The 25,841-nt window shown below is 40.3% G+C and overlaps 1 protein-coding gene across 1 annotated transcript in view; it reads left to right on the top strand.

Annotated features, from left to right (window-relative positions):
- The window catches only part of LOC310999077 (exostosin-1a-like), a 39,407-nt gene extending 17,216 nt beyond the window's left edge, over positions 1-22,191 (top strand). Inside the window, exons 2-11 of the mRNA XM_083989391.1 lie at positions 8,782-8,875; positions 11,340-11,447; positions 11,881-12,000; positions 14,463-14,595; positions 15,188-15,306; positions 16,295-16,390; positions 17,585-17,674; positions 17,817-17,977; positions 18,110-18,281; positions 18,965-22,191. Coding sequence (XP_083845517.1) covers positions 8,782-8,875; positions 11,340-11,447; positions 11,881-12,000; positions 14,463-14,595; positions 15,188-15,306; positions 16,295-16,390; positions 17,585-17,674; positions 17,817-17,977; positions 18,110-18,281; positions 18,965-19,150 — 1,279 coding nt within the window. The 3' untranslated portion in view covers positions 19,151-22,191. The remainder of the gene's footprint in view (positions 1-8,781; positions 8,876-11,339; positions 11,448-11,880; positions 12,001-14,462; positions 14,596-15,187; positions 15,307-16,294; positions 16,391-17,584; positions 17,675-17,816; positions 17,978-18,109; positions 18,282-18,964) is intronic.
- Positions 22,192-25,841: the final 3,650 nt, after the last annotated feature.

Below are 25,841 nucleotides of genomic sequence, written 5' to 3'. Positions count from 1 at the left end.
TTCCTGCTTCCCTCTGCCTCACCCGCTACCCCTGTGTCATTCAATCCCTCTTTCCTCTCCATTACTGTTTCCCTTGTCATGTCCTTCTATCTCTACCTCCATTCGTCCCTGCTTGGCTCAGGCACAGAGACATTCCTGACCTGGACTTATCTCTCTTACCGAGCAGCCAGTGCAACGGCAGCTCTATCTCCAGCAGAAGTCAGTTACTAACTGTGTAACAGCATTCCTTCAAGATCAGGAGCCTCTCCGATGAATCTGCTCAGCTTCCACCCTCGTTCAGAGGAGCGATGCATTTACTGGCTTTTGTCTAATGTGTAGATTCATTTATACGTGTTAACCAGAACTTAATTGGTGGTTGATAATTGATCTGTACCTCTGGCAGCACAAGGCCAGCACAAGGAAAACTGTTGATTAGTTGTTGTTTTTGCATGCAAGGTTTCAAAAAAGTGAGATATGGTGGAATAAATGGCAATCTAGACAGTTTAGGGATTGAGCTATATTACTCTGTTTAGCTATGTTATGTTTTATTTATATTTCTTAAAACCACTTTGTTATTACCAGAGAGGGCAATTCTCACCATGGTCACTGCAGTAGGATAATTTGACCTGGGCTGTTTATTCTGACATCTTTATGTTGACTGACTGACAGGCCTGACATTCCAGCACTAATGGCTTTTCCATTAACACTCATTTCATTATCTCTAAGACTCCCTTGTTCTGGTTTATGGTACCCAGTGAGCACTTCAAAGCATCCCTCTCATCAACCTCATCAAGCTGATGTATGGCTGATTAGAGAAGTGGGCAAAGCTTCCTCCAAACTCCTTAGGGAGTTGGGGAAAATCAGCTTCTCTTTTATGACAAACATTTTCTGGGTGGATGTTGATAAGTCTGGATGTGTTGGTCAGTGTGTGTTGAGCTCGCTGGAACTAACTCTAACGTGGGCGTGAATCCATTTTGTGTAGGGATATTTGCAGATGAAAAGGTTTTGCTTTTTGGTTCTCCTGTTGAGAGGGGCTTAAGATGGATGGAGACTCAGAATGGGAATTAGAAAAGAAGAGTGATAGAAGATTCAAAGCAGTCTAATTAGGTGAATTAACCTGGGGTCATGTGGAACTCTGGTAGAGCTTGAGACCCCCCGTGTGTGTCTGTAAATGTTTTATAAAGCTGTCTTTGAACTCATTAACCAGAGGAAGATGAGTGAGCCCAAGGTGCTTTGAGGAAATGAGCAAAGTGTGCTTTGTTTTTCAAAAAGCCATGTTGGTACTCACATCATCTTTGCTCCACTGACTCAGGGCGGAGCACATAGCCACCGTTAAACCTTATTAAGTGGATATGTTGTTGTTTTTTTACACAGTTTTTACTCATGAAGTGTGAAAACAATTAACTTCCATCCTTTCAGTGTGTACTGAAAACAAACACATGCAGTGGTTTATTCTAATTATGCAATCTATTACCACTCAGTCAAGTGAAGTGTTAACAACCCTACATGTGTTGTTCGATATCAACCTGAAGAGAAAAAGTAGGGGGGCACATTAAACACTACTAGGCAGAAGTGGAAAATGTGTGCACAGCAACAAGTCTGCTGTAACTTGTCAGAAAAAAACTAAAACTAAAAAACTTTGCAAGCCTGGTGTATGCATATATCTGGCACAGATCAGCAGGGACAAGTTACAGACAACCAAAGGCCAGAATGCAAATGGTATAACGAACGGAAGAGGAAACAATGACAAACCTATCTAAGCGACTGAAAGACAGGCGTCCAGTTTGTACATAGAATTCAGGGAGTTAGTGTCACTTGTTAACTTAATGTTAACAATACATCACCTACATTGCAACAACTGGCATCGACAACACAAGTTTGTCTTTCTAATGTTGTTTGTCACTTTTAACTATGGCTTTGTGTGTTTGTTTGCTGTTTTCTGCTGCGGTATCAAATTTGGAATCGAAAACTGTGGAATTTCATTGATATTGCTACTGATGATCAGATTTCTGGTATTGTAATCTCCCTCTTCGTGACCAATAAGTTCATAGAAATTGGACAGTTATCCCTGCAGTCAACTGCCTCTGATCAGTTCTGTGTTCTCAGTTGGCATAATAATTATCTAGAACCAGCATGTAGTCTACTGTGGCTCAGGCTTCACAGACAGGGGAGGTATGTCAGCACTTTATTTGGATTTATTTTTCAGACTACCTCTAAAGTGAAGCCCGTTTCCACAGGAAATATGTTCACCAGTGAATTACTTACTGGTGAAAAGGTAGAATGCTTAATTATAGCCATCATGATACAGCCAAGCTTTGTTACAATGTGCAGTCTTTTTCAATCAATTTTTTATTTTCCCTGAAGCTCTGCTGCCATCCACTTTTTTTTGTCCCGGTATCATGTCCCCATCGCTGCCCAGGGCAACATCAGCCTGCGCTAATGCTTCAAAAAAAAAGTCGCTCATCTCTCATGGCTGCAGGTAAAACTGTCACGATTAACCATCCCATTAAGTGAGGTCTCAGACTTTTGGGCCCCTCTCGGTGTCATTCATAATAGTGTTGCCGATTAATCTCTAATTCTCACATCCTGAGGCCACTGGAGTATTTTCAGGTCCATAACTAATTTAAGCAAGTTAGTGTCGTGTTCTTCAGTTTTCCTGGCTGCTAAATTATTTGTCCTCTACCCCTTAAAGTTACCAGGTATTGTCTGCGTTTCATTATTGTAGTCTAACATGAATCCAGACGCAGATGTTAAGCATTCTGCGATGGCAGGCTCTTGGATTGGATTGGTATTACCCTATCCCTACACGTTCAGTAATACCACACACTGTCTAATGTTACCACGTTCCTTATAGATGACTCTAATATACTCTTCCCATACCGAGGCCTCTCCGCTCTCTAATATCTGTCTCTGATGGCCAATTAACCCTGTGTAACAAGAGTACGAGGCATGCCCATGCTCATTAACCCTATGTTATGAGCAGCCCTTTGATTGCTCTGTGGATTTGAAAACAGTAATGTAATGATCCCTCTCATGCGTGAAAACACAAGAGTATGCTTGTTTAGGTTTTTTACAGGTTATTTGCAGGTCAGTTGCAAGTCCTCCACAGAGGTTGTGTGTGTTTTTATGACCCCGTGCCCGTCACTGTGTGTCGTACATGTAACTCTCAGTGTGTCGTCCTGTCAGGGAGAAACAAAGCAGCTCGCACTGGCAGTGTCTTGAGCTATTGAAGTCTCTCTGATCTGTATTGAGATCAAAACAAGTCTTTATGTGTGCGGTTGTGTTGTGTGTGTGACATTCTTGCCATGAGTGGCGCTGGCTGCGTGGGGCTTGGATATAGCGAGCCGGTTGTCAACTGCTGTTTTTTTCTTCCTTCCCTTTCTCATCTGATGACACTCACTTTTACTCGGTCCCTTTCAGGCTGAAATTCCTCTGGCTTGAACTCAGAGTCCTGGCAACAGCCAACTGCCCATCAACATGGCTGAACTGTGACAGAAAAGAGGAAGCAAAAAATGAGATATGAAGTCTGTATGGGATGGGAGACGGCAGAGAGAGAGCGGGACTGTAGCAGAGTTGCCTTCATTTTCCCCTGTGAAGTTCATCTTGGGGAGTTTTCTCTCGTTAAGGATGTTCTCCCTCTGATCAAGAGGAGTGACGGCTGCTCTATGAACCGAAGGCATTTTATTTGAAAGAGTTTTTTTTTTTTTTCAACTTGAGTCTTTGATTATTCAGGTGATCATTACAGACCATTAAATTTAACTCGAGTAAACTACTTGGGACCCACTGTGGATGTCAATTCATTTCATGGTACTGATGAAATACTCATGAAATTAATCACGTGCAGTGAATTTACTTATTCTATTATTTTCTCAGTCATGTAGTCTGTAAAATGTCAACAACTTGAGAAGAATGGGAACTCCAATATTTGTATTCTACGACTAAACTAAAATAAACTAAGAAATGTTTATAGGTTTTGAAAATGATAAATGAAAAACACTTAGCAAAGTTATATTTCTGATCTTGTCATGGTGATAGTATTAGTTACCTTTGTTCTTTTTCTTTTTTCTTTACCCCTAAAACATACAAAAAGACGAGGTTTGAATATTTGTACGGATTCACTTCCTAATTTATTTAGCAGTTCAGAAATCTGGACAAGATGTTCAAAGTGAACACAAAGTGCAGAACAGAACAGAAATCAGATGAAAGGATAAGGAGAGTCATGTTGTTCCCTGTGACTGGAGCAGATGATCTAGTGTCATGTCATGGTGTGTGGTGGATTAACAGGCCTTCTGTCCCAGGACAGACGACAGTTTGTGGGGAGAAGCTTCGTGCATTTTCCACTTGTCATAGATCATCTGAAGCAGTGCCTCTGATTGTGGTCCTCTCTGTTATGTTAGAAATGTGTGTGGTCCCAGTGGATTATGGGAGACTTACACTTTGGCTGTTCTTCTGAGGCTCCTCAGGCACTTGACAGAATGAGCCATGCATTTCTCTTTCACTCCATCCATTCCCGTTGCTAGGAGACTGGTTGATGTTTTTTTTCTTGACCCAGCTCACCTCCTGTTATTCTTTTCTCTTTCTCTGAATCAAACAGTTTTTCCTGCCTGCAATATTAATAAATAACATTGCATTATATCCTTGAATGAATCGATGGAAATATACGGACATGATATAACAGTTGCTCTCCCAAAACATTATACTAAGGTGAAGCTTTACCATTTCACTGGCCAGTCCAAGCTCCTTTCTCCAACAAGAGTAAACTTGAGGCATGTTCCAGGAATAGGCTGTTTAATTATTGATCTGAGTTATGGTGTTAAAGTGATGATGCTGCATGAGTACACTTAAGATTTTATCCACTCACCTCTCCTGCTGTGGATTGAGGGAAAACTGTTTGCATGTATATTTGTTGAATTTGGTCATGATCTACATCCCCCATGTTAAACCTATATGCAAATCACAGTAAGCTGGCCTCCACGTTTTCATCTTGGTCATCTCTCAAAGCAGACATTATTTCACAATGCCAAATAATAGAAGTTCCTTGGATGTAACTCCATTTGTATGAGTAAGAGCCCAGCCCATAATATCGAGCTTTACTTTGCTCTCGGTTCATACAGAGGGAGAAAAGAAAGAGCTTATTGTTAAGTCTTTGTTGCATATTTTTTAAGATATTCAAAATTAGTCTTGGGCATACTGTTTTTTTTTTTTTTTTTTTTAGATCTTGACTTTCTTCTTCATTATAGCCACTATGTCTACTCAAACCGAAGAATTTCAAGTTCTTTTTTTAATGTTCCACCGTCTTTCTTTCTCTCCCTCCCTCTCTCATGCTCACACACGGTGATAATAAGAAAGAGCTGTTATTTTCTTAAGATGGTTTCTTACCAAAGTGCAACAGAATGGTCAGAAATGTCAACAGTGTGGTCACTCTGAGTGAACAGTTGGTCGAGGACGAATCGCCACTGAATATGTCCAAGTCCACCGCATGCATTCTCTCAATAGAGAGGCTGAAGCCTTGTGCAAATCTCTACAGCAGGATCCTATGGGATGATCAAGATGATGAGCATTACAATATATTGATGTGCCTGTGTTATGCATTTCAGTGTAAAACCAACATTCGTCAGTATTATATAGATAAATAATATATGTGACAATGTGAACTGTTGTCACCTTTTAAAAAAAAAAAAAAAAAATGTTAGTTTTAGACAGTAGTTTATCTTTATATTATTCATGCACTCCTACAATGAAATGAATAAAATAAGCTTTCGCTGAAACACCAACTCAAGTTCATTACTTAAGCTGTGTGATTTTTATTTATTCATTTTTTTTCAGTGATGCCCAATCTGTTACTGTGAGACAGCTTTGCTCACCAGCAGCCATCTGCGTGTCGGAGCAGTGAAAATATGGGACAAGGCAGGATTTACCTCGTATCATGTAGAGTTAATTGCAGGCATTTGTGTGAGATACAAGGTATGAGTAACTGCTCACTGACATCTATACTACTTTTTCGCAACTGGACCAATCTGTTGAACACCTTCACGGATCACACTGCAGAATCTGGGACAAATAAAAGAGGAAAATGCACATCAGGACAGATGGTAGTTTATGGAGAAGATGCTTTCTCACTCATCCCTATCGTCTCCACTGACATGCGGTAGCATACTGTGAGACTTCTCCTCCCCACAGGCAGCCATCTGGAAGAGTAGGAAAGAATGGAGGTATGCAGGGAGAGGAACATCTGGTCTTCTCTGAGGTTGCACTGTCAGGAAATGTAATGGATGGTGGATTTACACCCTGTCAGACCCAGATATGGACCTATACTTTTGTTTTTATAAGCCTGTGAAGCGCTCAGCTGTTACGTGGCTCTGGCAGGATTATTTGTCTGTCATGCTTAATGATAGTCTCATCATATCTGCATTGGAATTAGACTAATGAAATGAAGTCATGGTTTTATAATGCACGGTTGAGAGCAGCCTGTGGTTTTATTAACTCCTATTTGCTCCATAGATAATGGATTTCTGTGTACATTATAGTGTATTACTATAGATAGAATCTAGCTTAACTGTAGCTTTTATGCTTTTTGTGGATGTTAATCTTCTCTAGAGTCACTGTAGTGGCTGTTAATTGTAAATGGTATGTGTGCACTTATCGGATTATCCAGATAAATATAACATAATCACCAAAGTTGATTCAACATTGTAGCTGATATTTTGCATTGCACCCCCATATGATGGTGCTGTCAGTGCTTGGTGTAAACACTTCAGTAAGGCTTTGTATTTGGTGATATAAGGCTGGACATTTTAATCACAGTGTAATCAAAATCTCAATTTGGACAAGTGCAATGTCCAAATAGGAGGAGGAGGAGGTGCAATTCTTTTGATAAATGTAAAATGTGTCACAATAAATAATATTCTCAAGATGTATAGGGACCTATTTGTTTGGTAAAAGACCCAACAAAAAAACACATCATGATTTGTATGCATTTTTGAATGTGAAAAGAAAAAAATCTCATTCCAGCTGAAATCACAATCTCAGTATCTGCCCATATAATCGCAAGATGACGTTTTTTGCATCTCATGCAGCTCTGTGTGAACTGGTTACTGCAGTGGATAATGCTTTTCTTTTTTTTAGGCCACACACAGAATAAGAACATAATTAAAAAGTTGTGTTTGCTTGTCCACCAGTTGTCCTTGACCTCCACCAGAAAAAAATCCTTATCCTGGCTTATTTTCAGAGGGAAACCGAGTTCAAAAGATCTGGCCTGACAAATATCCACTAAAATCTGTTTGAGCCTGTCAACTGGACGAATCTACAAAGTGTGGGTGGTGGTAACAGACACAGACTTCTGAGGGGTTTAACTAGATCTTTCCACTTAGATACTGGGTATATATCCACATATATTGCTCACTATATAACAACTCACTAAATGTCAGTGAACCTTGCCAAACAACAAGTCAAACAAACACGACTGAACATAATGTTTTTCGACTCTTAGTTCCAACCACAACACTTTTGAAGTGATGTTTTAAAAAGCCATCGATATTTCACTCAGTGTAATCATGCATTCCCGCTATAGTGTAAAAGCTTTTGAGGACTTGACATCCAGCTGGCTTGGCGCTCTGTGTCTTTGCTGAATGAAAGGAGTTATAGATGGAAGCACTTGTGTGCAGATGAATCCAAATCATTTGCTTGACATTTGGCAAGCTTTCATGAGCATAAACAAACCCAGCAGATTTCAATATGGAACATGAAATGTGTGAAAGGATGCAGCTCTGTAGTTCATGCATGCTTTTTATCGACCGTTAAATTGGTGAGATGGCTCTGGAATTACGGAAATCAATGGTACCTACTGTGTATAATTGAACCTGCTTGTTGTTTTGTTTAAATCTTTCTATTATGCATTGCTACTCTGGTGCATTTTCATAACACCATGTATACAACATAAAACTGACATGTGTTGTCTGTGCAGTGACTCATTGTGTTGACAATACACAGTGTAATACAGCCTCAGGCATAATAAATCTATATACTCACACACATATATATAAATATACAATAAAGTAATGTGTGTGCCAAGAGCTCTTTTCCCACTCCTCTGTGTGTACACGGATTGTCACTCACCTTCAAACTCATATTTTCATTCTCATGCAAATGTGACTACAAATTATTTAACATGGGACATAATATATGCGCACTTTTACGGTAGTTGTTGTATCTCACAAAACTCTGTCTGAATGCACAACCAGGCAACTCACAAAATACACACTTTCTGACGCACTCTCTCCTGCACGCATGTAATATTGACACTGAAGGAATTCCAAGCAGCTCCTTAATCCAAGCAAGTGCTGACTGAGGCTTAGATTGGATGGAGGGAGCGAGGAAGAAACAAGAGATGTTGAGATGTGCAGGTGAGAGGGCAAGGGGTTTAAAGATGCACGAGAGAGGGGAAGAGAGAGGAGCCAGGATCAAAGTATGAGATTTTCCCTGAAAGTGCTCGTGACTTCCAGGTACTTCATTCTCCAAAAAAAAGAAAAAGAAAAAGAAAGGCGTCTCCTCTGCTGCACTGAGACTGTTTGAGGAAGCTTCATCCTGATATTGGCTGCATTCCCACAGTCAAGATTTTATTACATATCATTTTAGTAGCAGGCTTTGTAAAGTAAACCCATTCAAACAAATGCAATGGGTTCTGATGTGCGGGCGGTGACGTCCTCTGTGATTTTGTATTTACCATCCTGCATCTCTGAGTAATAAACACTGTGCTGATTTAAGTGTTAAATTCCTGATGTTTATCTCCGTTTATGTCTGCAGATACGACTACAGGGAGATGCTGTACAACTCCACATTCTGTCTCGTACCCCGAGGACGACGGCTGGGTTCCTTTCGCTTCTTAGAGGCTTTGCAGGTCAGTAGTACTAATACAGACGCATCTCGGACGGAGCTGACATTAAATCTGAATCTTTTGTAATAGGTGCAATACTGATATCTAAGAACATGCAATGTGCAACATTCAACATTACGAGTTTGATTCCTCCAGCACAATGAACAATAAAGCCATTTATCAGTGGTTCGGAGTGGAAAAGTGATGCACAGAGTTACTCCCACTAACTCACTCATCCACTGCCTGCCAGTCTTTTTGTTGTTGTGCAGCTTGTGTTACTTCTGCAGCCTCTGACTCTGACTTCACTGCTGTGCCTGCTTGCCAACTTTTCTTTCATTTTGCTTCCTTTCCAATTGAACTCCTCTCCTCTATTTTCTACACTTAAGCCTCTGTTTGCCTCTGTTCCCCTTTGATTACAGTTACACTTGTGTTTTCTGCACCAAGTCATACGGATTTTATTATAGCTTTGTTATTCTCAAAATAGGTTTTGGAATAATGTATTTTGACGTTGCTCTCCACCGTGATCAAACTCCAAATGAGTTAATATGTTTGTTAGAATATGTTTTGATAGAGAGATAGAGAATGGCCAGGAAACAGGGAAGCTGTTTTGGAGGCTGAAGGTGGTACATAGTCAGTTTTCCAACAGTGCCGAGTCTGTCTTACTTACTAGAGGTCTTGTTCATACAATCTGCAGTTCCGTTGTTTAGGGGAGAAAGGTGATGATAATTCTAGGGACCCAGCACCCAGTAGGGCCCACAAAAAACCCCAGTAGTCTAATCTTTGTATGACTGAATTATTCTGCATAAGACCCTGACTAATACTCATAGTAATGCTGCATTAGCATCAAAACTAAGTAGGGTAAATAAAAAATTATAATACATACATACATAGTCATAGTGGAAAAGTCAGGGGCCCACTTTAGTATTCTTTCAGGGGCCCCAGAATTCCTAGCAATGGCCCTGGCCTGACAATCTGCCTACTCTTAGGTGAATAGAGATGTTGGTGCCTTGGCCTTATGTGACAGAAGTCTTGGCCCAGACCAGAGATACATTTTTTAAAATAACTGTATTACAGATACAACCTTTGCGATGGAATTTTAACTTGAGGAACTTCAAATGCCCTTTTTACATTCACACACCTTGGTTAACAATATGTAAAATATACATGTACAGAAGTAAATACATGTGGAAGGGTGCTTTGGTTTTCTGTCTGTGTGAGTGTCCTGAGTAAAACAATGGACAGCACTGGAAGACTCTGTATTTATTGTCTCAAAGCACAAAATGTAGCTGAAGTCAAAGCGTTAGTTTCCTCTGCATGAGTAATGTGTGTGTCAAGTACAACGAGCACCACTCCTAATAAAAACAGCAGAGAAATAGTTTGTGAGGGAAATATGTTTTTGAGCAAGAGGAATAAGAGTGATAGCGTTTTTTTAGTTTACAGTAGAAAATGTGCAGTGACTGTGTATTGACTGGAAGGGGAGGATAATTGGACCACAGGGGAGCAAATGGTGAGGTGAAGTGAGACCATGGACTGATGACCGGGATGACACAGGAAGGGGCAAAGCAGTGCAGCTCAATTGAGGTAGTATGCAGACAGAGGCTGGCTGTGGAGTGGAGGGCCCGACCATCGCCTGCAGGTATTAGTGTCTCTATCCAAGCACAGCCTTACACGGGAGCACAGAAGTCGACAAGAGCAGGCAGAAATTGGGGAATTTGGGGGGAGGTTGAAGGCCAGAGTGCTGCAGTGGTTGCACAGGCTCAGCGGAGTATTACAGCCAAACAGACAGAGCACAGTATTGGAGTCGAGAGTGAAGACGTTTAACTGATTAAGCCAGTTGTACACTGACAAGGACCAGCGCGTGCACAAATATGAACACACTTCAGTGCTATTTCATTAATCTTTCAGACGCAGGCGTTTCATTTTCAAGTGTTTTTGAAGTGTGTCTTTTTTTTTCCCACTGAACATAACAACCATTTTTATGAAACCACACAGCTTCCTCACTGTGTTAGTGCTCATCAAGGTACTGCAGTGGCTCTATAGTTAATAAAAATGTGTTGGGAGATGCATTGCAGTGTTTAGTTAAATTTCCAGATGTGATATGTTAGAAAAGGACCTTGATGGCATGCATTCGCAGATCATAAAACCATTTGTTGTTGTTTTCTTCTCTCTCTTCTGTTCAGTTTATTTTTATTTTATTGCCCATACAAATACTAATTATACACAGGGGTGATACTCGGTTGTTCCTTTTGAGTACAAATATTTTCCGACTAATGTCCCAGGGGACATGGCACTGACAGGTTCATATTCAGCTTCTCCACACCACTGAGTTAATACATGTATTATTCATACATTATTTCTTGCAGCTATGCGTTTGCATTATTTCCAAACCGTGGGTGTCACAGTTTCCATAGAGCAACTTTTTTTTGACTGATCCTCTCATTAACCCTCAGTGCATTTTGTGCGTGCTGTTTGTGTGTTGCCATTGCAGGCAGCTTGTGTGCCCGTGATGCTAAGTAATGGCTGGGAACTTCCTTTCTCGGAGATCATCGACTGGAATACGGCAGCTGTGATTGGAGATGAAAGGCTGCTATTACAGGTGGGCACAGCTTCTTCTGCTGCAAAGACTTACTACATACCTAAAGTTGATTTACTTAAGTTTTTGTCACTGCTGCAAGGGAAGACGAAACATTTTTATCGACAGACCATTGTCCCATTACAAGTTCATTTTCATTAGCGTAAAAGCTTGAGCACATTCAGAATGTTTTTGTGTGGCCGTATCTTGAGGGTTGGTAACACAACAGCAGTGTTTAGGTGTTCTTTGCTTCTGATTCCCACATGTTGTATTTATGCATACATTTATAATTAAGCTGTTAATTAAAGCTGTTGTAAAGCTTTAGCACTTATTGAGGCAGATCCTGAAGTTTTTCTACAGGCTGTAGTACTATGTGGATTAAATGACTGTATCCAGTACAGACACCTGGGGTCTGCGTTTGCTCTTGCATGCTGACATGTGTTCACCTCTGTCCCAGATCCCGTCTACGGTGCACTCCATCCACCAAGACAAGATCCTGTCCCTGAGGCAGCAGACCCAGTTCCTATGGGAGGCGTACTTTAACTCTGTGGAGAAGATTGTACTAACGACACTGGAGGTACGCTTACATGTTCATGCATACAATAAAAATGCACATGCTTTTTATTATTTCATAATAGTAGTAGTAGTAGTAGTAGTAGTATTATACACATTCTTTTTCATTAAAAGAAAAAAAATCATCAATGGGGATGAATATGAATTATTTGCCTGCTTTGTTGTGCAAGAACAATCATGCATGCTTTCACACAGAGGCAAAAATAAAACAAACATAGTATGTATCCATTGAAAAACCTTTTTTAATAAAGTTTTTGCAGTTTCTCGACCTTGTTCGTCTTAGGTATTTACTTTGTGCTCCACTTTACAAGCCACCCCACTGCGTAGCTTTAAACAAAGAAGGAAACTGCTCCAGACTAGACTAGAAAACCAAGTGGGATGATATATATCGTTAACCAGTGCTGTCATGTTTCTGAGGCTGTTCCTTGCTGTGGCTTGGCTATCAATCACGTCAGTAATTTGTTCCTGTCAGAGTCCATTTATCTGTATTCTTCCTGCTGAGTACCAGGCTATCATACTGCTCTTGGGCTAGAATTACAAACAAGCAGGGAAGAGAGCAGGGAGGAATGAAAAAGGATAAGGCAACATGACAGAGAAACTGACAGGAGTGTGTTAGGCCTAGCTGTAAGTAAGGCAGAATTCAGAGCTGCTGTCATACCAACATCTTGGATTAGCATTAGTGCATCTCCAGAGCCACCAGCCTCTCTCACTGTCTAACCTTGACATGTGTATCAGTACTGCATCTCTAACTTATGACCTACCAGAATGATAGGCAAAGAAAATAAATGAATCAACATTTTAACCCATACCTAATGTAAATGTAATTCATTTAAAGCAGAAGTGAGTGATCCGGTCGTTTTCGCTAATGCTGCGTTCCAGGCAGGCTTTTGAAATCGTAAATTACAGCTTCAAGTCACAACTTACGACTTTGTAGCGTTTCAGGCAACCCACTCGTGTTTTTCCGACCTGTTTTACCGGTGAAAGTCACTATAACGGCCACTCGTAACTTCCGACCGGTGAACTCGTACCAGATCGAACTGGTACCACTTCACGGTCGGAAAAATACGAGTTTCCTTGAACGCACCATAACAGTCCTCGTCGCTACGTCACCACATTCACGGCGTTCCTTGGCTGCACACACAGCCCTGCATGCCGTTCTCTCTCCTCATTGGATAAAAACTGTAGGATACGATAAATGTTTTCTCTTCGGCTCAGAGCAGAGCAGAGGGACTGAGAGACCCGTGTTTCAGTCCAAACACTCTATGTAAGTGATTGCTGTCGGAAGATATAACTATTTAAGACTTATATTAACACAAATATATCACTCACTTCTGCTTTAACCCAAATGTTCTATTTAAAGCAACAAATAAGAAATGTATTAGTGATGTCCAGTTACATGTACTATAAGCTGTATTGCTGACTGCAGCTTACAGTTAGTTAGTTGCTGTCCACAGATAGTGTTACAAGGCCTCGTCCCCGGGGGTAAGAAGTCAGGGCGCTAGAAAGCAGAGCTGGGATTTCTCTGTCAGCGGGGTGAAGTTACAGGCTCAAGAAGCTGATCTTCGATCTGTTTACACTCTCAGTATCTTAAAGTATCTGTTTGTCTCAAGACATACCATAGTACAAGAACGGGAAGTGGTCAGAAGTCTTGGCATCTCAGAACCATTTGAAAAATTGACATGATGTCACTGTTAAATTACATTTGCACTACTTTTTTTTATCACCCATAACAAGTTTTAGTTTATGAAGCCATGCATGCCTCCTAAGCCAGACCATTATAATTGTTTTGCAGTATTGTTCCCTAAGTTTAAAGTTTGGAATGAATTTCATAAAACGTTTTCAGCTACTGTTTCATAGTCTGTGTGCAGACTTTAATTGCACACAAGTAAAAAAAAAAAAAAAACATATTTTAGTCTGGCTACTTGATACATTAACAGTGTTTATGTTAACAAATATGTGGATTATCAGTTTGTTACTCTCAATGATAGAGATGCGTTTATAAATCCATTTTAAAAAGATGGGAGAATAATAGACCACATCAAACATAACCAGTCTACAAGCAAACATTAAAAAGAAAATTGAATTAGAGGGTATGAACTTGTTGTTTATGATAACAACAGTTTAATGAACCACTCATTTGTAGTCTGCAGGGTCCTTGTTTGTTTGAAATCACTCATTGTCTCAGTTGTTAATTTGAGACGTGCCAGAGAGGATCTATGTCTGCACTCAGTTTTCAAATAGCATGCAAGCTTGCCATGTTTGTTTGATTTGTAAGTGAATGAATAGAGATCTTCCAAGAGCTTTGAACAGATCTGATGTCCTGCTGTCATCTCACTGACCACAGGGGATCGTGTGATTCTTTACTCTGTGCGTCACAGAGCTGTGAGCATTTTACTTTGACATTGATTGACATATCTACAGAAAACACTGATTTGTGTTGTTTCCTCTGTTGCAATGTTTGTGCAGATCATCCAAGACCGAGTGCTGCAGCAAACCTCAAGGAGTAACCTCATGTGGAACAGCCTGCCTGGAGGTCTTTTCACCCTGCCTCAGTACTCCACATACCTGAGAGACTTCCCCTTCTATTACGCTAAGCTGGGTCAGTTAATTATTCATACATATGGTATACAGTGCGATAACAACCTCGGTAATGACACACCCTCAGGTTTGATAGACTCATTTTCATTATGAGACGGCACAGGAACAGCTGGTGCGTAGCATCTGCCGAATCCTTGTAAACTAACATGCGAATCAGTGACATTGCCACAAGTTACGCAATATATCTTTATTAATTCATGATTTGTCTCAGAAGCTCACCAATTAGACCTGCCATGTTGTTGGTTAATTGGATAGATATGCGGCTTGTTGTTGACTTTGGGATTTGGTTAACTGACACCTTTTCCTTAACAAGCCTCATTAAACTTGTTCGGCTTCACTATATGTCAAGTAAACACAGCTCGAGGTAAACAAGCACCAACAAGGAGATGCTCCAAACTGTCAAAGAGATGTTACCTGTGATTCTTACTTAGAAAACATGGAACTGCAGATGACTTTGTGTCATTATGTAACACGAATGTTAAATAATGCATGAGTGAACTTTTCAGGAGCTTGTTTCTTCAGCTTGAAATCCTACTTGACGGATGTAAATTGCTTGTTTTCTTACCTTTGGTGTGTCCCAACCTTCAATGCAGGTATCAAGCCATACTCCAAGTTTACAGCAATCATTCATGTGGTGACTCCGCTGGTCTCCCAGTCTCAGCCAGTCATGAAGCTGCTTGTGGCTGTGGCCAAATCCCAGTACTGTGCTCAGGTAATCAAAACCCCCGGGACACACAACACTGCGTTACTCACCTCACACCTGATCCACAACGGTGATGAACCTAGTGTTGAATGAAGCTTAATTATGTAGATACTTACTCTATCCAATCAGATGTATGTTTATGGCAGAGTGTTTTAAGATGTTAGACGGTTAAGAAAAGTGAGCAAAGCGATGAAAGGTCTGTTTGTCATGTCACTGTCACTTAAAGGCTTCTGAACGTCAATGTTTTATTCATGTTGGAGATGAAAGGAAGCTGTCTTTATGATTTTCAAACCTCTATGCCACAACAGATCCACTCTGACACACTCACACTTTTGACAGTTAAATACTATAATCAATGCTAAATAAAACAAATCCAATAGTAATGCACATTGTAGAAAATATAGGAAACCACAGAACCATTTAATGTGCGGCTGTCAAAAATCTAAATTGTTCATAATGATGCGAGTGAGCTCATATCTATAAAGCTGTAAGATGCTGTTGGTGACCGTGGTGGGTTTATGTTAGTAAGCCTTTTAACCACTATGTTATATCGTGAATCAAAGTTATTTTTTTCCATTGGACTTTATTTCACCCATTTTTTTGGTATATTCACAAAAAGAATGCACAACACCATGAATTGTATTTCCCTACACAGCTATCTTGAAGATGTCAGCACATGTAGTTGGAAGCATTTACAGTTATATGGTGTGTTGCTGTCACATTAACTGTAGGCGGTGTGACAGCGCTGAAAATAGATCAGCAGTAGCATGAGGAAGTTGTTGTCTCCCACATGAGAAAGGAGAAAATAAAAATAGGGTTTGACTTGAAACAGGCTCTTAATGCAGGTTTTTAGATCTGTTCATTTAATGCTAAGCCGGACAGCTCTGTCAAACATTAAATGGCAATTAAAAATTCATCACACATACATAGGTGTTCACATGACTGGACATGTTGTGTTCAGAGTGACTAAGCTTCGCCCGTTTTCCTTTTGTTGCAGGTGATAGTCCTGTGGAATTGTGACAAGCCTCTTCCTGCCAAGCACCGCTGGCCTGCCACCTCAGTCCCCGTCATTGTTATAGAGGGGGAAAGCAAGGTAAACACCTTCACTTGATGCCTCGCACAGACGGTGTTACTGCAGCCATTTTGCATCAGGCGCTGGAAGACCGTGTATGAATTTAGTTTGAGACATAAAATATAAAACAGCAGGAATCCCAATGTTTTTAAGTGTATCCAGCTGTATCTGCCTGTCGTGGAGCGGTTTTAAACAACGAATGTTTTCCTTTTCTTTCCAAATTGGCAACAACACATACTCAGTTTTGGAGTCCAAGAACCACAGGCATCAAATTGTACCGTGTCCCAGCTTCAATCCGTTTTTTATTTGAAGGATTTTGAACATTACAGCTTTTTTAAATTTACAATGTAGGACATTTGATTTTTCCTGGTGTAATTTTGGAAATAGCATGTGTTAAAAACCTACTCTAATTCACAAACTGCCTGCCATGATGTGAATGACTCATTATAACGAGCATGACATGGTCACAAGGAGGAAGAGAAACACATCTCTTCTTTACCTACAGTATATTTACTGAACGCAGAATTTAGTGAATGATGTTTCAAACAAGGCGGATAAAGAAGTCACTCTGATTGTATATATTCATGAAGCTTTATGAAAGTATTACTGGTATTAAATATAGAGGCTGGGCAGGGATCGCAGTGCTGCCTTGGAAACATCAAACTAAGTCCCTTTTTTCATCATTTGTGTGTGCACCACTGTTGAGTGTTTATATAATTTGGCCCAGATCTTGTAGGTAAATATCTGCGTGGCTCTCCACAGTTACCGCTGTTGGGGATGGAACCCCACACACTATCTAAATTGAAACTGGCATTTAAATTAGTGTGCACTTATTTCTAAAATTGGAACCCACCTTCTATGTACTTGTTACAGAGTAATTTGCATAGATAGATAGATGGCAAAATCAGAGGCTGCATTTCTCATCAGGGAGTGTAACACGCTCCGCTGCTTGTAGATTTCTATCTGTGGGCTTAGCTCATCAGTTAGATGCTGCAGTTTGCTGTCATGGTGTAATGTCGGCTTGTATATTTAGCTGACTCCGTTGTACGCGCAGCGAGATGAAGCGACTCTGCATCACCAACAGACATGAAGAAAACTGTTTGCTTGTCAGGCAGAAGAAGTTACCTCGCTCGTGTTCATATGAGCCCTGTTGTTGCACGAATTGTTGTGGATGAGCTGCATGTAAACCGTTTACATCCCTCTCAATAAACCCAGGTGATAAGCAGTCGTTTTCTGCCGTACGACACCATCCCCACCGATGCCGTGCTCAGTCTGGATGAGGACACCGTGCTCTCCACTACTGAGGTCAGTCTGCCAGAAACACTACAGCAATTTGTCATCTAGACCACATGTTGCACAAGTTCTTTTTTTTTTTTAATAACTCTTCTGGCTTCGTGCCTGCTCCCCCTCTTCTGTCTCTATTCATTTCTTTCTGATCCTGGTCCAGGTGGACTTTGCTTTCACGGTGTGGCAGAGTTTCCCAGACCGCATCGTTGGTTACCCAGCCCGCAGCCACTTCTGGGACGGCAACAAGGAGCGGTGGGGCTACACTTCCAAATGGACCAATGACTACTCCATGGTGCTGACCGGGGCCGCCATCTATCACAAGTACTGACTCTCTACTCTACTACTACTCTTGTACTCCTCTTGCTTCTGTGGCGTATTTCTCTCCATTGTCATTTTTTTCTCTCTTCAGTTCAATACTAACACATTTCCCTCTCACTTTCTTTCTCTCTTTAGATACTACCACTACTTGTACACCACTTACCTTCCAGCCAGCCTGAAGACGATGGTCGACCAAATGTCAAACTGCGAGGACATTCTGATGAATTTCCTGGTGTCGTCGGTCTCTAAACTACCACCCATCAAGGTCACCCAGAAGAAACAATACAAGGAGACCATGATGGGACAGGTAAGGCAGATTTATTACGATGTAAAGTAGATTCATTTTGATTAAAGTCTAAAGGTCGAACAGGCACAGGGATTTTTTTTAGAAGTGAGTGTGGTTATTTATGGATCTGTGACATGGTTTTTCCCTAAAGAAGCAAATGTAGTACATTTCAGAAGTAAATGAATCTCTCTTTCACAAATTCTAGTAGCTGTCCTTCAACCTGACAAGAACACAGGCCTTTTAAACAGTAAAAACCTGCATTATCTAATGATCTATTTTTCACAACGATGGTCAGTTTATAACAGACCGTCAACTGTTTTGCTCCTTATTATAGGGGTGATGGAGGTGACCACCTAAACCCTACATTGTTACCTGTCAGCAGGGGAAAACAGATCATCGGTTGTTTGTTTATTGCAATATGGCATTTCAATAAGAAAAACTCATGAATAATTACAATAAGCTCTGAAAGGTCAGGATAATTGCTGATGCATTATTCATTCTGTTGGTGTCTTTCCCTCTCCCAATGCACCTTGTGCACCTATCGTTCTCTTTTTTACCTCTGACTTCACTTTTCTTTTCTGCCCTCTCATCCTCCTGCTGTTCCATCCACATCCTTCCTTACCAACCCCCCACTGTCATTCTCCCTCTCTCATTCACTCTCTCTCTTTCCATCCACCTCTCCACCCTCCACCTCCAATTCCCAGAGCTCCCGGGCGTCTCGCTGGGCTGACCCGGACCACTTTGCCCAGCGTCAGACCTGCATGAACAAGTTTGCCAGCTGGTTTGGCACCATGCCCCTCGTCCATTCTCAGATGAGGCTGGACCCAGTCCTCTTCAAAGACCAGGTGTCCATACTGCGGAAGAAGTACAGGGATATTGAGAGACTATAACCCTTCACAGCCCCCACGCTCTCTGGACCCAACAAAACGAATGAGTGAGGGGGCGGACATGTGGAGAAACGCAGAGCCCTTTCCATGATTGCATGGACGGATCAATGGAAAAGCAAATAGGATTGGGGAGACGAGGGGAGGAGGTAAAGAAACGAGGACGGAACAGGAGAACAGCACATTCATTGGTCTCCTTCATGATATCCTTTGTACTTCCTCCTATTTCTCCCCCCTGTACCTGTTCTCTTATGTGAATTGGGGATAGCTGAGCGCACCGGCCCCACAATTTCACGATGACTATCAACAACTGAAGGACACCTGAGCACTTTAAAGTGCTCAACTTTGAACTAAAAGTGGTCAAATTCACGGAGTTGGAAATCACAGATTGCTGCTTTAGTGTCCCAACAGTGGCAAACCACTTCCAACTCCATCCCACTGAGAGAAACTGTGTGTTCTGCTCTGCACACTATGCACAGGTCCCCGAACGTTTTTGCTGACAGAAAATTATTGATAATTATGACTATGAAGAGGATAACACTATTTTGGATTGTGTTTAGCTATTTTTTTTATACAATGAATGAATGGCCTACTACTCTCTCTGTATTGTCTTAATTAAAACCAATAGCAGGGTGGGTGAAGAAGAGGAATGACCTCTCAACCATCGTTGATCTGATACTCACAGTGCCTCAAGTTTATCTAACAGCGTTGGGATGTGGGAGTCTGAGAGAAAGGCATGGTGCAGAACAAGCACCTTGATCTTGCTGCTTTCTGTTTTGTTCTTGCTCTCATGGTTTGTGATTTTCGTAATGATTGATACATTTTTGGATCTTGTAGTAAATTCTTCAGGTCAGCATACACCGTTTTTTCTTTGCCGAAATATAATAAAAATGTCTTTTTACTCAATTGAATTAACTAATGTATCATTGTGAACTTTCTGCTCCTGGTAAAACTGCAACTCGCAAAACTAGTTTGATTTCTCGAAAAATTGTTATGTGGGAACAGATATTCACATATGCAATCAAAATCCAATCTTTTATTCTAGCTTTGTTTCTTGTTTTTCATTTGCAAATGTTCATTTGCCAGGTAGAATTTGTTCCTGGACATGCTGGCCTGAAGAACAATATAGGATCATAAGAGTTGCCTTGGTTAAAGGAGGCTAATTTTGCCAAGTGAGACAACCAATGGTCTGTTTGAAATGCAAACCACTGTGAAAGCCAGGGAATGGATCTTTTTGGGCTTGTTTAGCGAGGATATTTATTCACGGTTATTTTCTCTGTCATATACCCAATTTCATTTTGTCCAGTGGCAAGTTTGGCAGTTAAGTAGGCCAGGCTCACAAGTACATTACACAGTCTTACATCTAGGAGAATCACATGGTGTTTGATGCTGTCAGAGGAAGAGTTGGCATAATACTGAGTAGACTGGTCTAATTTTTCCTCACTGTTCATGTGGCCAGATCGACAAGATTTCTCGCCATGTGAGTCTGTAAAAGAAGGCAAAGGCAAGGATTGGCACTTTTGATGGGATACGCTCTATTAAATAATTATTCTCATTTGTGGGTTGTTACAACATATTTATCAGAAATGCATGTAATTAGAAGCCTTTCAATTCCTTGTGTATTTGGACAATGCCAATTTGTATCTGATCACAGATTTAAACATCTATTCATCTCTTAGAGATTCAGATTGGCAGTGTGATATTGTGCTTGGGCCACATTCAAGAAGCAAAATGTAAAACCAGGATGCTTAGAAATATGTTCCATTCAATATGTCTCATAAATTACATCTTTATTGCTCCCTGTACATAAGTCTTCTGAATTTGAGACATATCTCATTTGCTGCAAATCTGTTCATTGGCTGCCAAGTGTCAGTGGACCATGAAATTGGGTTTTTGCAGATGGATCAATAGGCTAATTGGCTTAAACAAATTCTACGTGTTTGGTTCCATTAATAGTCAAGCTTTATTTTTTTGGATCTCGATGTGTCATATCAGATTATCTGAAAATGCTAATGTAATTTGATGAACCTTGAATGTGCACCTGAGTTTTTAAATCACTGTACATCATCAAGTGAAAGTGTATCTGAGCAATTCTGTTAGAAATCTAGTCACACCTGCCCTGACTCCTCCTCCAGCTTCTTCTTTTTTTTGTGAAAGTTTTTTTTTTTTTTTGTGAATGATAAAACAATCTTTCTGGTGAGCTTCACAGTCCTTCACAGACCACAACATGTGCCAATAGATCAATTGTGATGATATGAGGATGCCATGCATTCCCATATTTATCTGGTTCATTAAAGTATTTTTTGTTGATTCAAGAAAGCAAGGAAATGTGTGAGAAAAGGGGAGAAGGGAGAAGGAAGGAGAGAGTATATGTGTGAGAGACTGATAAACTGACTGCATGGTATTTTTCACTTCTGAGAATGTGCTATCAGATTGACAGCAAGTAAACAATCGCGAATTACTGAACACAGCGCTATCAAGACAACTGAATATGGTGGTAAACAGAGTCACATTTCAGAAATGAACTTGGTGCAATATTTAAGATGACATTTTCTTTATCTTTTTCTTTTCCTTCCCTTTTCTTGTTGTTTCAGAGGGCAGGGAGTTATATATTGATGTGCCTTCAGAAGAAATACACTTTTGAGTTTTTTCCCCCCCATCTTGTGTAACAAACAGGTCCCTTTTTTTTCATAGTAGTTTTTTTGTTTTGTTTTCTCTATCAGTATTCAGTAACTCATAATGGCTCCCCAAATAATGTTTAACACTGGAATTCTACTAAGACTTATCACCAAACCTCTGATACTGACATTCCTGCCTTTTCTGTTATTGGAACATTTTTCAAGATCTTTTTTGACTCTTACTGACACATGCACTGCCTTGTATTATTATACTTGCGAGGGCCCAGTGGTCCCCTCCTCTTTGTTGTCACAAGTATAGTAATACATGTAATGCACAAATAATTCTCTCACAAAATGAGTCTCAAATGAATCTCTGCCTGCTTCCTTCATTCTCCTCTGTAACTGCAGACCTAATTTTATAGAGATGGAAAGTGGAACGATAGCGGAAAAATCACAATTTTGTAAAAGAATTTTATAAAAACAAAATAAAAAAATCAAGAAATAAAATGTTTGATATAAATGGACTGTCTGTTTGAGTGCTTTGGGTCTTATTTTTGTAATATTTTTAAATGTTTCACAACTGAATGTTGTCCGGTCATCCAAATAAAAATTGAATTCGACTTCTCAGATACTGGAATGGCATCGGCTCTCAAAGGTACAGTCCTCTTTTCTCTGTGGCACCTTTCTGGCCCTTCTTCCTCTGACCTGCCAACAACCCATTTTCAGGCTTCCCAAACATATTTTGCAGGTTAGTTTTCTGCAGTGCACCCACAGAGGGAGAGCCAAACTAAATAATATCTTTAGCTTCCTCCTTGTGCGTGTGTGAAGCTCGTCCTATGCCAAGAAACTGCAGTGTTTACATAAATCTGTGTCAGGATGATTGGTTTAGACACGCTGCATAAATAACAGCATCTATCCAGGATGATCCCATGGTGCATGAGAGCTGCCAACTCAGCTGGAGCAACAGCTACAGAAGAGATCGCTACCCCCCAAAACACACACACAGACACTGAACTGGGCAAGTGTTAAAGCAAAAAAAAAAAAAAAAAAAGATGTGCCATGTGTAAAAAGCTGGATCAGTGCCTACACAGGATAATCGATCTAGTGTCTCACCAAAAGGAAACGCATTTGAACCGCTAACACCAAGAACACATCCTCTTTGTCTGTGGACCAAAACATGAGATACACATGTGTTTGATAAACTGAGTATTGACACAGACTCTGCTGCTGGAGCGTTTAAAACCACACCCAGAGGGCTTATCTGATGGCAAGAGCCTCCTCATGATTTAAGAGCATGCTAATCAATCCAACACATCTTAATCCCATTGATGAGATGTGTATCTGCAGCGGAGAGGAATCTCTGCACGCAGGGAGTCGAGGCTCTTCATAACAAAAGTATGACTTGAGGCTACATTTGATACATGTCCTCTCTCTAACGGCTGTACTTCAGAGATCATTGCAGCATACTAAGTGAAATGTTTGGAAAATACTCTCAGCTACATTTGTTTTATATATATATATTTTTTTGATTGATTATAGATAGATTGGTACATACACAATGGGATCCATATGAGAGTGGGCACATAAATACATCATAATTCTTCACAAAGATAAATCCTACTTACTTGAAATTAAAGTAAACAAAATAAAGATATGAATTAAAATAAAATGTTGCCAACCATTATGTTTAATGGTTTTCAGACAGTTTGATATGGTTCCAGAAATCCCCCCGGTTTTTGTCACATAATTGACCCATTCTCTCATTTTTCATCTATTCCCAGCTACATTATGTGCAGCTGAAGGAGCATTTGGTCTCCTAACTCATACTGTGGTCTACAGATTAGTATTCCAGTTTGCCATCTTGCCATGTGGGACATGATGTCGTCATGGTGGCATCTGCCTGTTTGAGTTAACTTTATTTTGAACACTGCAACTAAAACTATAACACACCACATGAGAAATTATTGTCGCCACATGTTCCGCTGCTGTACTTTGGAATTGAATTTGGTGAACTACATAAAACAGTAACATTAGAGAAGAGTAGAAGGGGCTCCCTGTGGCGAAATAATTGAATACATTTAGATTAGGCACATTATGGCACTATTAGCAAGAAATAATTAATTTCACAGGATTAAAGGAATCTAATTCCAATCAGTATTTGCCTAGATAAAAATCTGTCTCTGCTTTTAGCCCACGTCTCCTCTTAGGGCGTGTGTCTGTGTAAAAAAAAGCATCCGTGAATGCAGAGAACAAGATGTTTTTTTTTTTCATACAGCTGTGCAGATAATAATATACTTCTCTTTTGGTATGTAGAAATAATCAGATGTTCAGGCTGTGACTCACACCTTGTACGTCAACAAAGTAGCTCTTCTGAAGTGGATAGGCTACAGAAGAGGCTGCTTTCTCTTTGTTTGGATGTATGTGTCAAGTGATCAGCTATCTGGATAAAATTATCCTGTTTAACAGAACGCAGCCCAAACTGTGTCACCATCCAGACGTGAGGATGCTGTGAAGCGCTCTGTTAGAATCACACACCAATGTCTGTGCATGCTGCACAAAGAATGAGATATCTCTATACAAAAAATGGCTTGACGATATTCACATAAATTGATGATGCAACACGTTGAAAATCTCCATCCAGTTTTAAATTTCAAGAAACAATTTAGAATTCATTACTGTCTCTTTTACATCCGTTTGCAGACTCAAAATTTGTTTTTAATCAATTGGCCTGTATCAATGAATTTTTAATCTCACAATGAGACTGCTCACTGGGGACATCCTCTCTTAAAACTGAACATGTTTTTTCTTTAACCATGTGATAGTGATGCACCATCAGGCAGCTCAGACTTCCAGCAACACATGGATGAGTTAAAATGATACAAGTCAATACTCATACTATTTAATAAAAACTAAATGTAACCTAACATTAGAGTAATGATGTGTGCACACTCCCTCTGTTATCAACCAACCATCCGTGTACAGTGACATGCTGCCCTGCTCCTCGTAAATCATAAACATGCTCAACTGGCAGCAGCTCTACTGCAACAGATGCTGCAGCCTATGAGATAAATCCGCTTTACTGCATACCAATTTTGCAATTTGATTGTAGATGAGTCAGTCTCTCTGTCGGGCATGTTCCTCCTCAGCTCTGTATCTAATATACTGTTTGGAAATTGGTTTTGTTGTCTGCATAAATGTCCAGTCCCCTGCTTACTGAGGATTCTGCTCAAAGGATTGATTTTGCTTTGTAGGCTGCAGATTGTTTCCTTCTCATGTTAATATTTTTGCTACCCAATATTATCCTACTTTATAACTTGGTTAATTCAACCTTTAAACATTCAATTAGCCATTACAAGGCTTTCCAAAGCACATATGCACTTTGTAATGTTAACTTGTTCCATGTATAGGGCTCCCAGTAAGCCACAGGCCCTGCAACTGAGATCCTTGAATGGAATTGCATATTTCCTGCAAAAACATGTTACTGTCTTTGAAAAATGTGAATCGGGAGACCACAATTTGTTCTAGGTTAGAGAGACTATTGATGATATATAGCCTACAATAGGGCTGAGTTAAAAAACAGTTTTACAAAGGGTTTATTGTCTTCAAGAGATTATAAAGAGCAGCTGGGAAAGTCAGGGATGGGAGCAGACAATGCACTTGAGACAGTTTGTTGACCTGAGTAGTAGTAGTAGTAGTAGTAGTAGTAACAACAACAATAATTATTATTAGGCTGTTATTGTTTGGGCAAATTCTCATTTGTCCAGGTCAAATTATAGTCAACTGGACTTAGTTTTTTGTCTTTACAAAAAAGTCCAGTTGACTTGATTCAATTGCCTAGATATTATTGTTGTTGTTGTTGTTGTTGTTGTTGTTGTTGTTGTTGTTGTTGTTGTTGTTGTTATCACTATAAATCTTCTGTATGCAAACTATTAAACATGCACACGCTCACAATAGTAGCTATTTGATTTAAATATTGAGTGTCCGGTAAGCACTGTGCCACAGCGCCGCCTATCTGCACCGGGCGCCCACAGCGGGCTGTCTGTCAGTCAGCCCCCAGCCAGAAGACTCCTCCTCCGCCA

This window comes from Trachurus trachurus (assembly GCF_905171665.1).
Source record: "Trachurus trachurus genome assembly, chromosome: 16".
Taxonomy (NCBI): domain Eukaryota; kingdom Metazoa; phylum Chordata; class Actinopteri; order Carangiformes; family Carangidae; genus Trachurus; species Trachurus trachurus.
The sequence above is the reverse complement of the archived record's forward strand: the minus strand, read 5'-3'. Positions and strand labels throughout refer to the sequence as shown.